General features: G+C 54.6%; 3 protein-coding genes across 3 annotated transcripts in view; 2 read left to right on the top strand and 1 right to left on the bottom strand.

Moving 5' to 3' along the window:
* Nucleotides 1–5: 5 nt before the first annotated feature.
* On the bottom strand, nt 6–1,591 carry timm9 (translocase of inner mitochondrial membrane 9 homolog). Its single transcript, XM_070841818.1, has 4 exons — nt 1,521–1,591; nt 985–1,033; nt 814–909; nt 6–249 (listed from the first exon to the last, which is right to left on the bottom strand). Exons 2-4 carry the CDS (start codon nt 1,021–1,023, stop codon nt 115–117), a joined length of 270 nt encoding a protein of 89 aa, XP_070697919.1. The 5' UTR covers nt 1,024–1,033; nt 1,521–1,591; the 3' UTR covers nt 6–114.
* An 817-nt stretch (nt 1,592–2,408) lies between these two features.
* The window catches only part of kiaa0586 (KIAA0586 ortholog), a 37,507-nt gene continuing 27,808 nt past the window's right edge, over nt 2,409–12,107 (top strand). Inside the window, exons 1-10 of the mRNA XM_070841678.1 lie at nt 2,409–2,750; nt 2,922–2,971; nt 3,883–3,943; nt 4,149–4,218; nt 4,364–4,449; nt 4,507–4,604; nt 5,407–5,477; nt 5,610–5,673; nt 5,753–5,828; nt 7,710–7,827. Coding sequence (XP_070697779.1) covers nt 2,456–2,750; nt 2,922–2,971; nt 3,883–3,943; nt 4,149–4,218; nt 4,364–4,449; nt 4,507–4,604; nt 5,407–5,477; nt 5,610–5,673; nt 5,753–5,828; nt 7,710–7,827 — 989 coding nt within the window. The 5' untranslated portion in view covers nt 2,409–2,455. The remainder of the gene's footprint in view (nt 2,751–2,921; nt 2,972–3,882; nt 3,944–4,148; nt 4,219–4,363; nt 4,450–4,506; nt 4,605–5,406; nt 5,478–5,609; nt 5,674–5,752; nt 5,829–7,709; nt 7,828–12,107) is intronic.
* irf2bpl (interferon regulatory factor 2 binding protein-like) overlaps nt 9,843–12,107 on the top strand; it is a 2,384-nt gene continuing 119 nt past the window's right edge. Inside the window, exon 1 of the mRNA XM_070841813.1 lies at nt 9,843–12,107. This exon is cut by the window's right edge and continues 119 nt beyond it. Within this exon, the coding sequence (XP_070697914.1) occupies nt 9,843–11,825 (1,983 nt within the window). The 3' untranslated portion in view covers nt 11,826–12,107.

Raw genomic sequence — 12,107 nt, 5'->3', positions numbered from 1 at the left:
AACAAAAACACTTCAGAGTCTTTATTCATCCGACACGATGGTCCTGAGACCGGGACGGTTCCCTCAGCCTGCTGCCAGTCCACACGGGTCCGGTTCAGACCGGCTCGTCCCGCTTCAGCGAGGCTGTCCCAGCAGTCCGGCTTTAGCAGCCAGGGCCTCGTTCTGCTGGATGTGGTACTCCTGGAACCGCATCGAGATCCTCTGAGTCATCTTCAGGTACTTCTGGAGGCACGACTCCGAGCAGCCGGACTACACACACACACACACACACACACACACACACACACACACACACACACACACACACACACACACACACACACACACACACACACACACACACACACACACACACACACACACACACACACACTATTGATAAGCGATCAGTTATCGATGGTCTGACTGATCAGAACTAAAGCTCGACTCTATATTCTGCTATTTTTATTCTAGTTTTTCTTCACTTGGAGAAATTTCACTGGAGTCAAGTCCTTCACCCTGACAGACCCCCCCCCCCCTCTGAGCCTGCTTCTGTTCCAGGTTCCTCCCGTTAAAGGGGAGTTCTTCCTCCACTGGGTCCTAATCTAATCTCTGAGCTGCTCTGTGGGGATTCTTGAATCCTTCCTGTTGAATTCCTGAATCTTTGGTCTCTGAATGAAAGAGTTTGTTCTGAGCTGCTCTTTATGGAAACAGTCTGAGAGAAACACTGCTGTGACCTGAAGCTGGAGAGAGAAACACTGACTGATTGTACAAACCTGGCCAATAAAGTTGATTCTGATCCCCCCCCCCCCCCCCCCCCCCCGTCTGTCTCACCTCCTCCGGTCTCACTTCCCTGGTGCTGAAGTCCTTCACACAGTCCATGAAGCAGTTCTCCGTCACTTTGTTGTAGGTCCCCAGAAATTCTTTAAACTGGAACCAACAAATGCTGATAAATGACGACTTAATTTCTACTTTTCTGTAGTTAACTAAAACCAGAGCAGTTACCTGTTTGATCTGGTCGGACTCTGTCACTTGGACCGCCATGATTCAGATTCTGAGAGGAACAAACACACCAGACTCCATTCAAAAAAGGGACACTTTAACATGGACGCTCTCACTAACACTCTCATATTCAGCCTAAACAGGAGAGCTTATCTGAAACATCAGTCAATTCCAAGTCATCTAAACTAATTAATTTTATTTTATCCATTAACTTAAACATTTTCTTCTACATTTTTGTCTCATTAATGCGAAGCTCCGTCCGCTCTGTGAAACGGCGTTTTACTGACTGTGGTCTGGTACAGAGAAGGTCGTTAAACAGCTGTACTGTAGTAACTTTTATGATTAACTCATCCAAAAAAGACAAACTAGTTTTTTTCTTTCATTATTTTCCAGTAAGCTAACAGCTAACGCCAGCTAGCATTAGCTCCATATTTCCGGTGTTCTGGTTATTAATGTCCTCCGGTCCTCTGAGCGACAGACGGAACAAAGTCTGCGAGTTAAGATGTAAATTATGATCAGAAAATGTGTCCAGATCTCACCTGCGGACGACACCTGGTAGCTGACTCCTTCCAGCGGACTGAAGGACGCGTGAGCTCTAAAGCAGGACCGGAACCGGAAGCGCAGATTAAAATATTTAAAACTTAATTTTGATTCACTTTGAAAAAACGACAAGACAATTAAAGAAGAAGCGACGTCACAGATGACTCAACTATCAATTTATTCCTGAAGCGATTCAATCAAAATAATTAAAAGACCTCAACCACAGTACGTCACTGAAGAGCGTCCGGGCGGCTACATGGGTGTAACGACATAAAGTTCCGACCTTTTGCCAGCAGAAATATAATTCTGACACATTTGTGTTTTTCATGTAGAGCAAAGAATCAGAATATTTCCGTAACACCAACATGACAAGAACATAATTTAAAAGGTTTGTTTGCTTCCTGACTTCTCATCCATACTTTCTAACGTTTTTTATTTTTATTGGTTTTTTATTGGTTTTCTTATTGAAAAGGTTGAGTGGGGTACTGTTCTTGTGGACAGCCAATCATAACACATGTTACTGTTATTGCATTAAATGTCCTCTGAAAAAATAAACAAGTTGTTATGAAATCATCAAATCCAAAAATATCAGAATCTAAAATAAGAATACGGGCTTTGAGTTCAGAGGCGGAGTGAGACGTCTGTCGTCACTGCGTTAAATCTTTGTTGCCAAGCGGAAACAGGAAGTGTGTTGTTGTCAGCAACAGTTGTTGTTTCCACTTTAATTCAGCCGCTCTGATCTTTGTGTGTTTTAAAAAGAGGTTCTAACTTCACACACTCCACTTTCCCGCCGTGACTCCTGTCGTTCACCGAGTTTTAACCGTCCAGCTGCTCCGGTTCCTACTGAGGCGGCAGCGGGAAGTTTGAAAGTGTCCGGCTGAGGTGAGCCTGCCGGCGGCCCGCCGGCTAACTGAACCACCGGGAGTAAGACGGAATGCTGGCCCGGCAGACCTCCGGCCCACAGGGACCGTGGCAGCTGTCCAGCCCGGACCGGTCCTCCTGCAGCTCGGACACCGCGGACGTTATAATCCGCTCCACACGGATTCGTGAACCGGGACCCGGATCAGTCCAGATCACCGTCCAGAGGCTGCGGGACCCTCCCGCCCAGTGTCCTGTGGCCGAGCAGCGGCAGCAGAACTCCGGGACAGAGAAGCGGCAGCAGCGGGCGGAGCCCCGACAGAGGCCGGACAGCGCTCCTCCTCTCCGGGCAGCAGCACACCGTCAGTCCGGTAAGAGCTCCGGCAGGTGTGTCACCAGTGGTGGACTAGTAATACTAGTCAGGAGTTAGACTAGTAGACTAGTTATTAGTTTGTAGTTAGAATCAGTGTTTTAGATTTAAAGTGTGTGTGTGTGTGTGTGTGTGTGTGTGTGTGTGTGTGTGTGTGTGTGTGTGTCCGCAGAAAGGCGGAAGATGAACAAACCTGAACCGAACAAAGAGAACAGAAGAAGAGTGAGTCCTCCTCTTCCTCCTCCTCCTCCTCTCTCCTCCCTCCCTCCTCCTCCTCCTCCTCCTCCCCTCCCTCCTCCTCCTCTCTCCCTCCCCTTCCTCCCTCCCTTCCTCCCTCCTCCTCCTCTCTCCCTCCCCTCCCTCCCTTCCTCCCTCCCTTCCTCCTCCTCCTCTCTCCCTCCCCTCCCTCCCTCCCTTCCTCCCTCCCCCCCCTCCCTCCCTCCCTCCTCCTCCTCCTCCCTCCCTCCCTCCCTTCCTCCCTCCCCTCCCTCCCTTCCTCCTCCTCCTCCCTTCCTCCCTCCCTTCCTCCTCCTCCTCTCTCCCTCCCCTCCCTCCCTTCCTCCCTCCTCCTCCTCTCTCCCTCCCTTCCTCACTCCCTCCCTCCCTTCCTCCTCCTCCTCTCTCCCTCCCCTCCCTCCCTTCCTCCCTCCTCCTCCTCTCTCCCTCCCCTCCCTCCCTTCCTCCCTCCCTCCCTCCCTCCTCCTCCTCCTCTCTCCCTCCCCTCCCTCCCTTCCTCCCTCCCTCCCTCCTCCTCCTCTCTCCCTCCCTTCCTCCCTCCCTTCCTCCTCCTCCTCTCTCCCTCCCTTCCTCCCTCCCTCCTCCTCCTCCTCTCTCCCTCCCCTCCCTCCCTTCCTCCCTCCCTCCCTCCTCCTCCTCTCTCCCTCCCTTCCTCCCTCCCTCCCTCCTCCTCCTCTCTCCCTCCCTTCCTCCCTCCCTTCCTCCTCCTCCTCTCTCCCTCCCCTCCCTCCCTTCCTCCCTCCTCCTCCTCTCTCCCTCCCTTCCTCCCTCCCTTCCTCCCTCCTCCTCCTCTCTCCCTCCCCTCCCTCCCTTCCTTCCTCCCTCCCTTCCTCCCTCCCTCCCTCCTCCTCTCTCCCTCCTCCTCCCCTAACTGTCTCCCTCCTTGTCTCCCCCAGACTCCAGACTCTGCTCCACACAGGAACTTCTCTGCTGGAAGACTCAGCGAGCAGCAGACTGGTGAGATATCATCAATCAATCAATCAATCAATCGACCAATCAACCAATCAACCGGTGATCAATATCACAGCCAGGACAAACACGTTTAGAAATAAACGTTAGTTCTGCTAGTTACAGATTGACAGGACCTATTATTGATTATTGATCCCTGGATGGTCTATTAGTGACCTGACCCCGCCTCCTCTGCTTACATCATCTCTCCCAGGTCACGACCTCCTGACGTCCCGGTTCGCCGCTGGAGGTCGAGGGGTCGTCATGGCAGCGCTGAGCCATCGGTGAGGAAAAGTGATGATAACTAATCAATAATAGTCAATCAATGATAGTTAATCAATGATAATCAATCAATGATAGTTAATCAATAATAGTTAATCAATGATAATCAATCAATGATAACCAGTCAGTACATTTGCTGCTGCTCAGCTCTCACAGCGCCCCCCACAGGAGGGAGGTCAAAGTGCAGCTGCTGGACCGGGGGCCACTCCAGACCAGCTCCCATGATGCTCCAGGTCTGAGGACCAGCTCCCATGATGCTCCAGGTCTGAGGACCAGCTCCCATGATGCAGTGGGGGTAGCAGGGGTCCAGGTGGAGGCGGGGCTGTCCTCTGGTTGCCCCGGCGACGCCACCAAAGCAGCAGCTACAGCCATGGCTCCTCTGATCGAGGTAGAGATCAGTCTACTGACAGAGGACTAGTTAGTGTAGGACACAGTACTAGTTAGTCCAGTACAGAGGACTAGTTAGTAAATGACACCAGGCTAGTTAGTGTAGGACACAGTACTAGTTACTCCATTACAGAGGACTAGTTAGTGAATGACACGGGACTAGTTAGTGTAGGATACAGTACAACTTAGTCCAGTACAGAGAACTAGTTAGTGAATGACACCAGACTAGTTAGTGTAGGACACAGTACTACTTAGTCCAGTAAAGAGGACTAGTTAGTGTATGACATCGGACTAGTTAGTGTAGGACACAGTACTACTTAGTCCAGTACAGAGGACTAGTTAGTGAATGACACCAGACTAGTTAGTGTAGGACACAGTACTACTTAGTCCAGTAAAGAGGACTAGTTAGTGTATGACATCGGACTAGTTAGTGTAGGACACAGTACTACTTAGTCCAGTACAGAGGACTAGTTAGTGTAGGACACAGTATTACTTAGTCCAGTACAGAGGACTAGTTAGTGAATGACACCGGACTAGTTAGTGTAGGATACAGTACAACTTAGTCCAGTACAGAGGACTAGTTAGTGTATGACACCGGACTAGTTAGTGTAGGATACAGCACTACTTAGTCCAGTACAGAGGACTAGTTAGTGTAGGACACAGGACTAGTTAGTGTAGGATACAGCACTACTTAGTCCAGTACAGAGGACTAGTTAGTGTAGGATACAGTACAACTTAGTCCAGTACAGAGGACTAGTTACTTGTCTGTCTGTGTTTAACCCATCCTGCTGTCTGTTGGTCAGGTTCAGTCACTGATGGAGGCGCGACTATCTCACCTGGATGATGGAGTCCAGAGGCTGCTGCAGGCAGACAGGTACACACACACACACACACACACACACACACACACACACACTCACTCACTCACTCACTCACTCACTCACTCACTCACTCACTCACTCACTCACTCACTCACTCACTCACACACACTCTGCTCTGTTTTCAGGAAGAGTGGGGGCAGGGGGCGGAGCCTGAGCGACATGACGCTGCATCACCTGGAGACGCTGCAGGTAAACACTCACCTGTCCGGCTACTTCTGTCACCTGACCGCCGTCTGACTGCTCATTGGCTCTGTTCTCCTCCAATCAGAGCCAGCTGCTGGAGTCTGCTGTCAAGATAGTAACAAGCCACGCCCCCTCCGCCACCTGTGACCTCACAGCATCAGGTCAGTCGGCCACACAGACAGGTACGCCTTCAGACAGGTAACCACACAGACAGGTACGCCTTCAGACAGGTAACCACACAGACAGGTACGCCTTCAGACAGGTACGCCTTCAGACAGGTAACCACACAGACAGGTACGCCTTCAGACAGGTAAACACACAGACAGGTACGCCTTCAGACAGGTAAAAACACAGACAGGTACGCCTTCAGACAGGTAACCACACAGACAGGCACGCCTTCAGACAGGTAACCACACAGACAGGTACGCCTTCAGACAGGTACGCCTTCAGACAGGTAACCACACAGACAGGTACGCCTTCAGACAGGTAAACACACAGACAGGTACGCCTTCAGACAGGTAAACACACAGACAGGTACGCCTTCAGACAGGTAACCACACAGACAGGCACGCCTTCAGACAGGTAAACACACAGACAGGTACGCCTTCAGACAGGTAACCACACAGACAGGTACGCCTTCAGACAGGTAAACACACAGACAGGTACGCCTTCAGACAGGTAACCACACACTTTCCTCTTCATCATCACGTCCCTCCAGAATAAAGCTCCAGAAAACAGAGGCTGCAGAACCTCATAGAGAACTGTTTTCTCTCAGTGATCCACTGATAGTCTGAACATCCAGGGGTTCATCCTCTGCAGACAGGAGCTGCTGTCTGAACATCCAGGGGTTCGTCCTCTGCAGACGGGAGCTGCTGTCTGAACATCCAGGGGTTCGTCCTCTGCAGACGGGAGCTGCTGTCTGAACATCCAGGGGTTCGTCCTCTGCAGACGGGAGCTGCTGTCTGAACATCCAGGGGTTCGTCCTCTGCAGACGGGAGCTGCTGTCTGAACATCCAGGGGTTCGTCCTCTGCAGACGGGAGCTGCTGTCTGAACATCCAGGGGTTCGTCCTCTGCAGACGGGAGCTGCTGTCTGAACATCCAGGGGTTCGTCCTCTGCAGACGGGAGCTGCTGTCTGAACATCCAGGGGTTCGTCCTCTGCAGACGGGAGCTGCTGTCTGAACATCCAGGGGTTCGTCCTCTGCAGACGGGAGCTGCTGTCTGAACATCCAGGGGTTCGTCCTCTGCAGACGGGAGCTGCTGTCTGAACATCCAGGGGTTCGTCCTCTGCAGACGGGAGCTGCTGTCTGAACATCCAGGGGTTCGTCCTCTGCAGACGGGAGCTGCTGTCTGAACATCCAGGGGTTCATCCTCTGCAGACAGGAGCTGCTGTCTGAACATCCAGGGGTTCATCCTCTGCAGACAGGAGCTGCTGTCTGAACATCCAGGGGTTCGTCCTCTGCAGACAGGAGCTGCTGTCTGAACATCCAGGGGTTCATCCTCTGCAGACGGGAGCTGCTGTCTGAACATCCAGGGGTTCATCCTCTGCAGACAGGAGCTGCTGTCTGAACATCCAGGGGTTCATCCTCTGCAGACAGGAGCTGCTGTCTGCCGTAGGGGTACAGTAGAGGTACAGTATTGGAACACACCCCAGGTCGACCAGCAGGTGGCAGCAGGAAGTCCTCGCTGTTTAGACCAAGCGGGCTGTTACTATGGAAACCCCTGCCAGGCTGGGATGGAGACGGTGTTGTCATGGTAACCGGCTGTTTGTAGCTGCAGGTTATTTTTAGCCTCTGACTGAGCTGCAGGTTCTGTACAGGTTCCAGGGTTCCCTGAGGAGGTTACTGGGGCCTTGAGGAATCTCCAGGTGACCCCAGGTGAACTGAGCGGTAGTGTAGTGTCAGCGTCAGACTGGTGAAACAGCGGAGTGTACATGCTGACCTCTGATCATCTGTCTCCGTGGCGATGACCCTGAGTGACTTTGGTGACCTCTGACCTTTCTTTAAAGACGTAAACATGTCTGACTCCTTTTCTCTCTGTCAGAAAACGTCCTCAGCAACCAGCACAGGAGCTCCCCGGCAACCAGAGCCGCCGCCGCAGTGGAGACGGGCCTAGTTACTATGGCAACATGCTGCTGTGACCGATGGCCAGAGCAAACCAGGTAATGGAGGGGTGGCGGGAGGGTCTCTGCTGCTGGAAATAAATCCTGTAGTTTGACCTCAGGCCGGCTGTAGTTTGACCTCAGGCCGGCTGTAGTTTGACCTCAGGCCGGCTGTAGTTTGTGCATAATGGTGGAATAATGACGATGGAGCTGCTGATGTATGAATATTATTTTAATGCTGCAGTCAGACGATCACATTCACCACAAACATGGAGCACAGAGCTGGAAACACTGCTGTGTGTGTGTGTGTGTGTGTGTGTGTGTGTGTGTGTGTGTGTGTGTGTGAGAGAGAGAGAGAGACTGGATTTGCATAATCATTTGGGGCGAACAAGGCTGCAGCTCTTTATTCAGCAGCTTCCTCCTCGCAGCGCAGTCGCCAGGCGCGTTACCATGGCAACACAGACGGTATCCATCAGAGGCACACTGGAGTGTGTGTGTGTGTGTGTGTGTGTGTGTGTGTGTGTGTGTGTGTGTGTGTGTGTGTGTGTGTGTGTGTGTGTGTGTGTGTGTGTGTGTGCGTGCGTCAACATTAAACCATCTCGCTGGAGCTCTGATCTCAGCTTGCTGATTATTTTGATTGCATATTTTTCCCAGAATGCATCAGTGTGGCGTGGTGCCAGACTCGGGGGTTAACCCTGTCCTGTCCAGACTGCTGATGAACTCGTCTCTGTTTCCTGTTCAGTCAGCGTCGATGATCCTCAGGTGTAGACATCATTAAAATCCCTGTTTTAGTGAATGTAGTCTGGTGTGTGTGCTGTTTGTGGTTAAACCAAAAGGATCTTCCAGGTCTCTCTCTGTAGGGATCCTTTCCATGATGCTGTCACACACTTAGAATAACACTCTGAGCCTGTCAGTGGATCAAACAAGCTCTTTTAGTGGACCTACTGTGATCAGGTGCAGTTGTCCCAAAGGATCACGTTGCAGCCATTGCAGCCCGTTTGGTGTCTGCTGGCTGAGGTGATCTACTGGACCAGTTCCAACACTTTTACTACCTACCAGTCACTCAGACACCAGGATGAGGACACAGAGGACCAGGGGTAGAAACAGTGGAGCGACCCTTTACAATGTCTATATATATATATATATATATAATTTAAATTAAATCATAATTAGTAGTTTTCTGAATGGACCCTGGCAGCTCCCTGACTGCTTCAACGTGCAGTCGTTTTTATCGTGTTTCAGCTGATGACAGAAACACAAAAGAGTCCTGAGGTGGGCGACCGAGGCTCACTGCGGGGGGGGGGGGCAAACCTGCCTGGCAACACAGATGTGTTGGTGTCTCTGCAGCAAACACACCAGGCTGATCAGAGTCTGGATGGTCTCTGGGAGGGGGAGGGGGACTCCGTCTGCACCCCGCAGTCTGCAGAGACGTAAACACTTCCTGTTTCAAGTCCTCTGGTCCTTCAGTGGGGAAGAGCCTGATGATGACCTGCTGTGTGTGTGTGTGTGTGAGAGAGAGTGTGTGTGTGTGTGTGTGTGAGAGAGTGTGTGTGTGTGTGTGTGTGTGTGTGTGTGAGAGAGAGAGAGAGAGTGTGTGTGTGTGTGTGTGTGTGTGTGTGTGTGTGTGTGTGTGTGAGAGAGTGTGTGTGTGTGTGTGTGTGTGTGTGTGTGTGTGTGTGTGTGTGTGTGTGTGTGTGTGTGTGTGTGTGTGTGTGTGTGTGTGTGTGAAGGTCACAGTGATGACCAGCTGATGTCCCCTTATCACCGGGGGGCCCCGGGGGTCCTGGAAGTTGTGGATAGTCATGGAATTAAGGAAAGTGGCATCATGTCATTTCTGCTCCGGGGGGTGACGTCACTTACTCTACCAGGTGGTATTGGGGGGGTGCGCATTTAAATTCCTCTGCTGGAAAAAAGAACCCCCCCCCCCCCCCCCTCTGCAGCACTCGGAGCTCCATCAGCAGCAGCAGGAGGAGGAGGAGGAGGAGGAGGAACAATAAGCCGGCGGAGCGGAGTCACCGCAGTAAGTGTGTGTGTGTGTGTCCGCGGAGGAGGCAGCAGGGACGGGCAGAGGGAAGATGTCCTCCCCGCAAGTCTCCTCGTCCCGCAGACAGTCGTGTTATCTGTGCGACCTGCCCCGCATGCCGTGGGCCATGATCTGGGACTTCACGGAGCCCGTGTGTCGAGGCTGCGTCAACTACGAGGGCGCGGACCGGATCGAGTTCGTCATCGAGACGGCCCGACACCTGAAGCGGGCTCACGGCTTTCAGGAGGGCCGCTCCCCCGCCGGGGGGCCGCCGCCCCCGCCGCAGCATCAGCCGGCCGCGGCGAAGAGCCAGGCGGTGTTACTGACCGGGAAAGAGCCGGTGGGGCAGCTGAACCACCACCACCAGGCGGACGGACCGGGGAAGGCTCAGCAGCCCGGCGTGGACCGGTACTCCCTCGGTGCAGATGGCCGGGCTCGGTTTGACTACAGCGGCAGCGGCAGGCTGCCCAACGGATTCAAACCGGACGACGGGCCGCCCGAGCTGAACCGACAGAGCCCGAACTCAAGGAGCAGGAGCCACGGGGGGCTGGTGTCGGTACCGGGACAGATGAACGTCCCCCCGAACCTGCTGCCTCAGACCATGCTGAACGGACCGGCTCCGCTCGGCCTGGCGGGCAGAGCCGCTCCGCAGGGCTCCATGGTGGGCGTCTCCCTGCCCGGCCAGGCAGCGCTGTCAGACCCCGGGGGGAAGCGGCCCTCCTCGGTGTCCAGCACGGACCAGGAGCGGGAGCTGAAGGAGAAGCAGCGGAACGTGGAGGCTCTGTCCGAGCTGAGCGAGAGCCTCCGGAACCGGCAGGAGGAGTGGACCAGCAAGCCGAAGATGGTGCGGGACACGCTGGTCACCCTGTCCGGCTGCACCCCGTTCGACGTCCGCTTCAAGAAGGACCACGGCCTGGTCGGCAGGGTGTTCGCCTTCGACGCCGTGTCCAAACCCGGCTTGGAGTACGAGCTCAAGATCTTCGTGGAGTACCCGAGCGGCTCCGGGAACGTGTTCTCCAGCGCCTCGGGGGTGGCCAAGCAGATGTACCAGGACTGCATGAAGGACTTCGGCAGAGGGCTGTCCTCCGGCTTCAAGTACCTGGAGTACGAGAAGAAGCACGGCTCCGGGGACTGGCGTCTGCTGGGGGACTTACTGCCGGAGTCCCTGCGCTTCTTTAGGGAGGGTGTAGGGGGGGACATGCTGCCGCAGCCCTACGTCGACGGCAGCTACCCGCTGCTGCCCACATCCCTGGTGCTCCCCGGCCGGGCTCTGGCCTCCGGCAGCGGGGGCGGCGGCTCCAGGGCCGGCGTGAGGAAGAGGAAGGCCTCCCCGGAGCCGGACTGTGCGGAGGAGCAGCAGAGGCAGCAGTGGATCAGCAGCCAGACCGAGGCGCTGAAGCTCTCCATGGCCACGGGCTCTTTCTCCGGGCCGCCGCCCCCTCTCGGCCCGGGACACCCCGGCCTACCCTCCGGCCGCACCACGCCCCCGGAGCCCGCCGCCCCCCCGCAGAACGGACAGTCCCCGATGGCCGCGCTCATGTCGGTCGCGGACACGCTCGGGAACGCGCACTCCCCCAGCAAGGACCGGGACTCGGTGCACTCCACCGCATCTTCCAGACACAACAGCAGCAGCCCGGTGTCCCCCGCCGCCGTGTCCGGGCAGAGGCGCCTCTCCTCCCGCAACGGAGACCTCGGACTGTCCGCCTCGCAGCCCGGGGGCGGCATGGAGCAGGCGCACGCCCAGAACGTGCCCGACTCCCCCATGGCCAACAGCGGGCCTCTGTGCTGCACCATCTGCCACGAGCGGCTGGAGGACACCCATTTCGTGCAGTGTCCGTCCGTCCCGAACCACAAGTTCTGCTTCCCCTGCTCCAGAGAGAGCATCAAGGCCCAGGGAGCCTCCGGGGAGGTGTACTGCCCCAGCGGGGACAAGTGCCCGCTGGTCGGCTCCAACGTGCCCTGGGCCTTCATGCAGGGGGAGATCGCCACCATCCTGGCCGGAGACGTGAAGGTGAAGAAGGAGAGAGACCCCTGAGGAGGAGGAGGAGGAGACTCTTCCTCTCTGCTGCAAAAACAACAGAAGCATTCATGTGAAACAGTGAGACTGCTGCTGAGCCTCAAAGCCTCATTTCCCTCCAACTCGGTGTCAGATGATTAAAAAGAGGTGAAACTACCAGAAAGTTAGAAGAATCCTGATGAACAGGTGACGTGTGACAGCATTCTGGAAAGGATCCCTCCAGAGAAAGGATCCCCACAGAGAAAGGATCCCCCCAGAGAGAGACCTGATAACACCGTGACATGGCTCTCTGCACACACA

Source organism: Pempheris klunzingeri, chromosome 13 (genome assembly GCF_042242105.1).
Source record: "Pempheris klunzingeri isolate RE-2024b chromosome 13, fPemKlu1.hap1, whole genome shotgun sequence".
Lineage (NCBI taxonomy): Eukaryota > Metazoa > Chordata > Actinopteri > Acropomatiformes > Pempheridae > Pempheris > Pempheris klunzingeri.
Note: the sequence above shows the minus strand (reverse complement) of the source record. Positions and strands in the feature narration are given on the sequence as shown.

Excerpts from the sequence above, each read along its gene's own strand:
- timm9 (XM_070841818.1), bottom strand. The coding sequence starts at position 1,023 with ATGGCGGTCCAAGTGACAGAGTCCGACCAGATCAAACAG. Across the intron at positions 910-984 it reads AGTCCGACCAGATCAAACAG|TTTAAAGAATTTCTGGGGAC; the intron begins GTAACTGCTCTG and ends TGTTGGTTCCAG. Across the intron at positions 250-813 it reads GGGAAGTGAGACCGGAGGAG|TCCGGCTGCTCGGAGTCGTG; the intron begins GTGAGACAGACG and ends GTGTGTGTGTAG.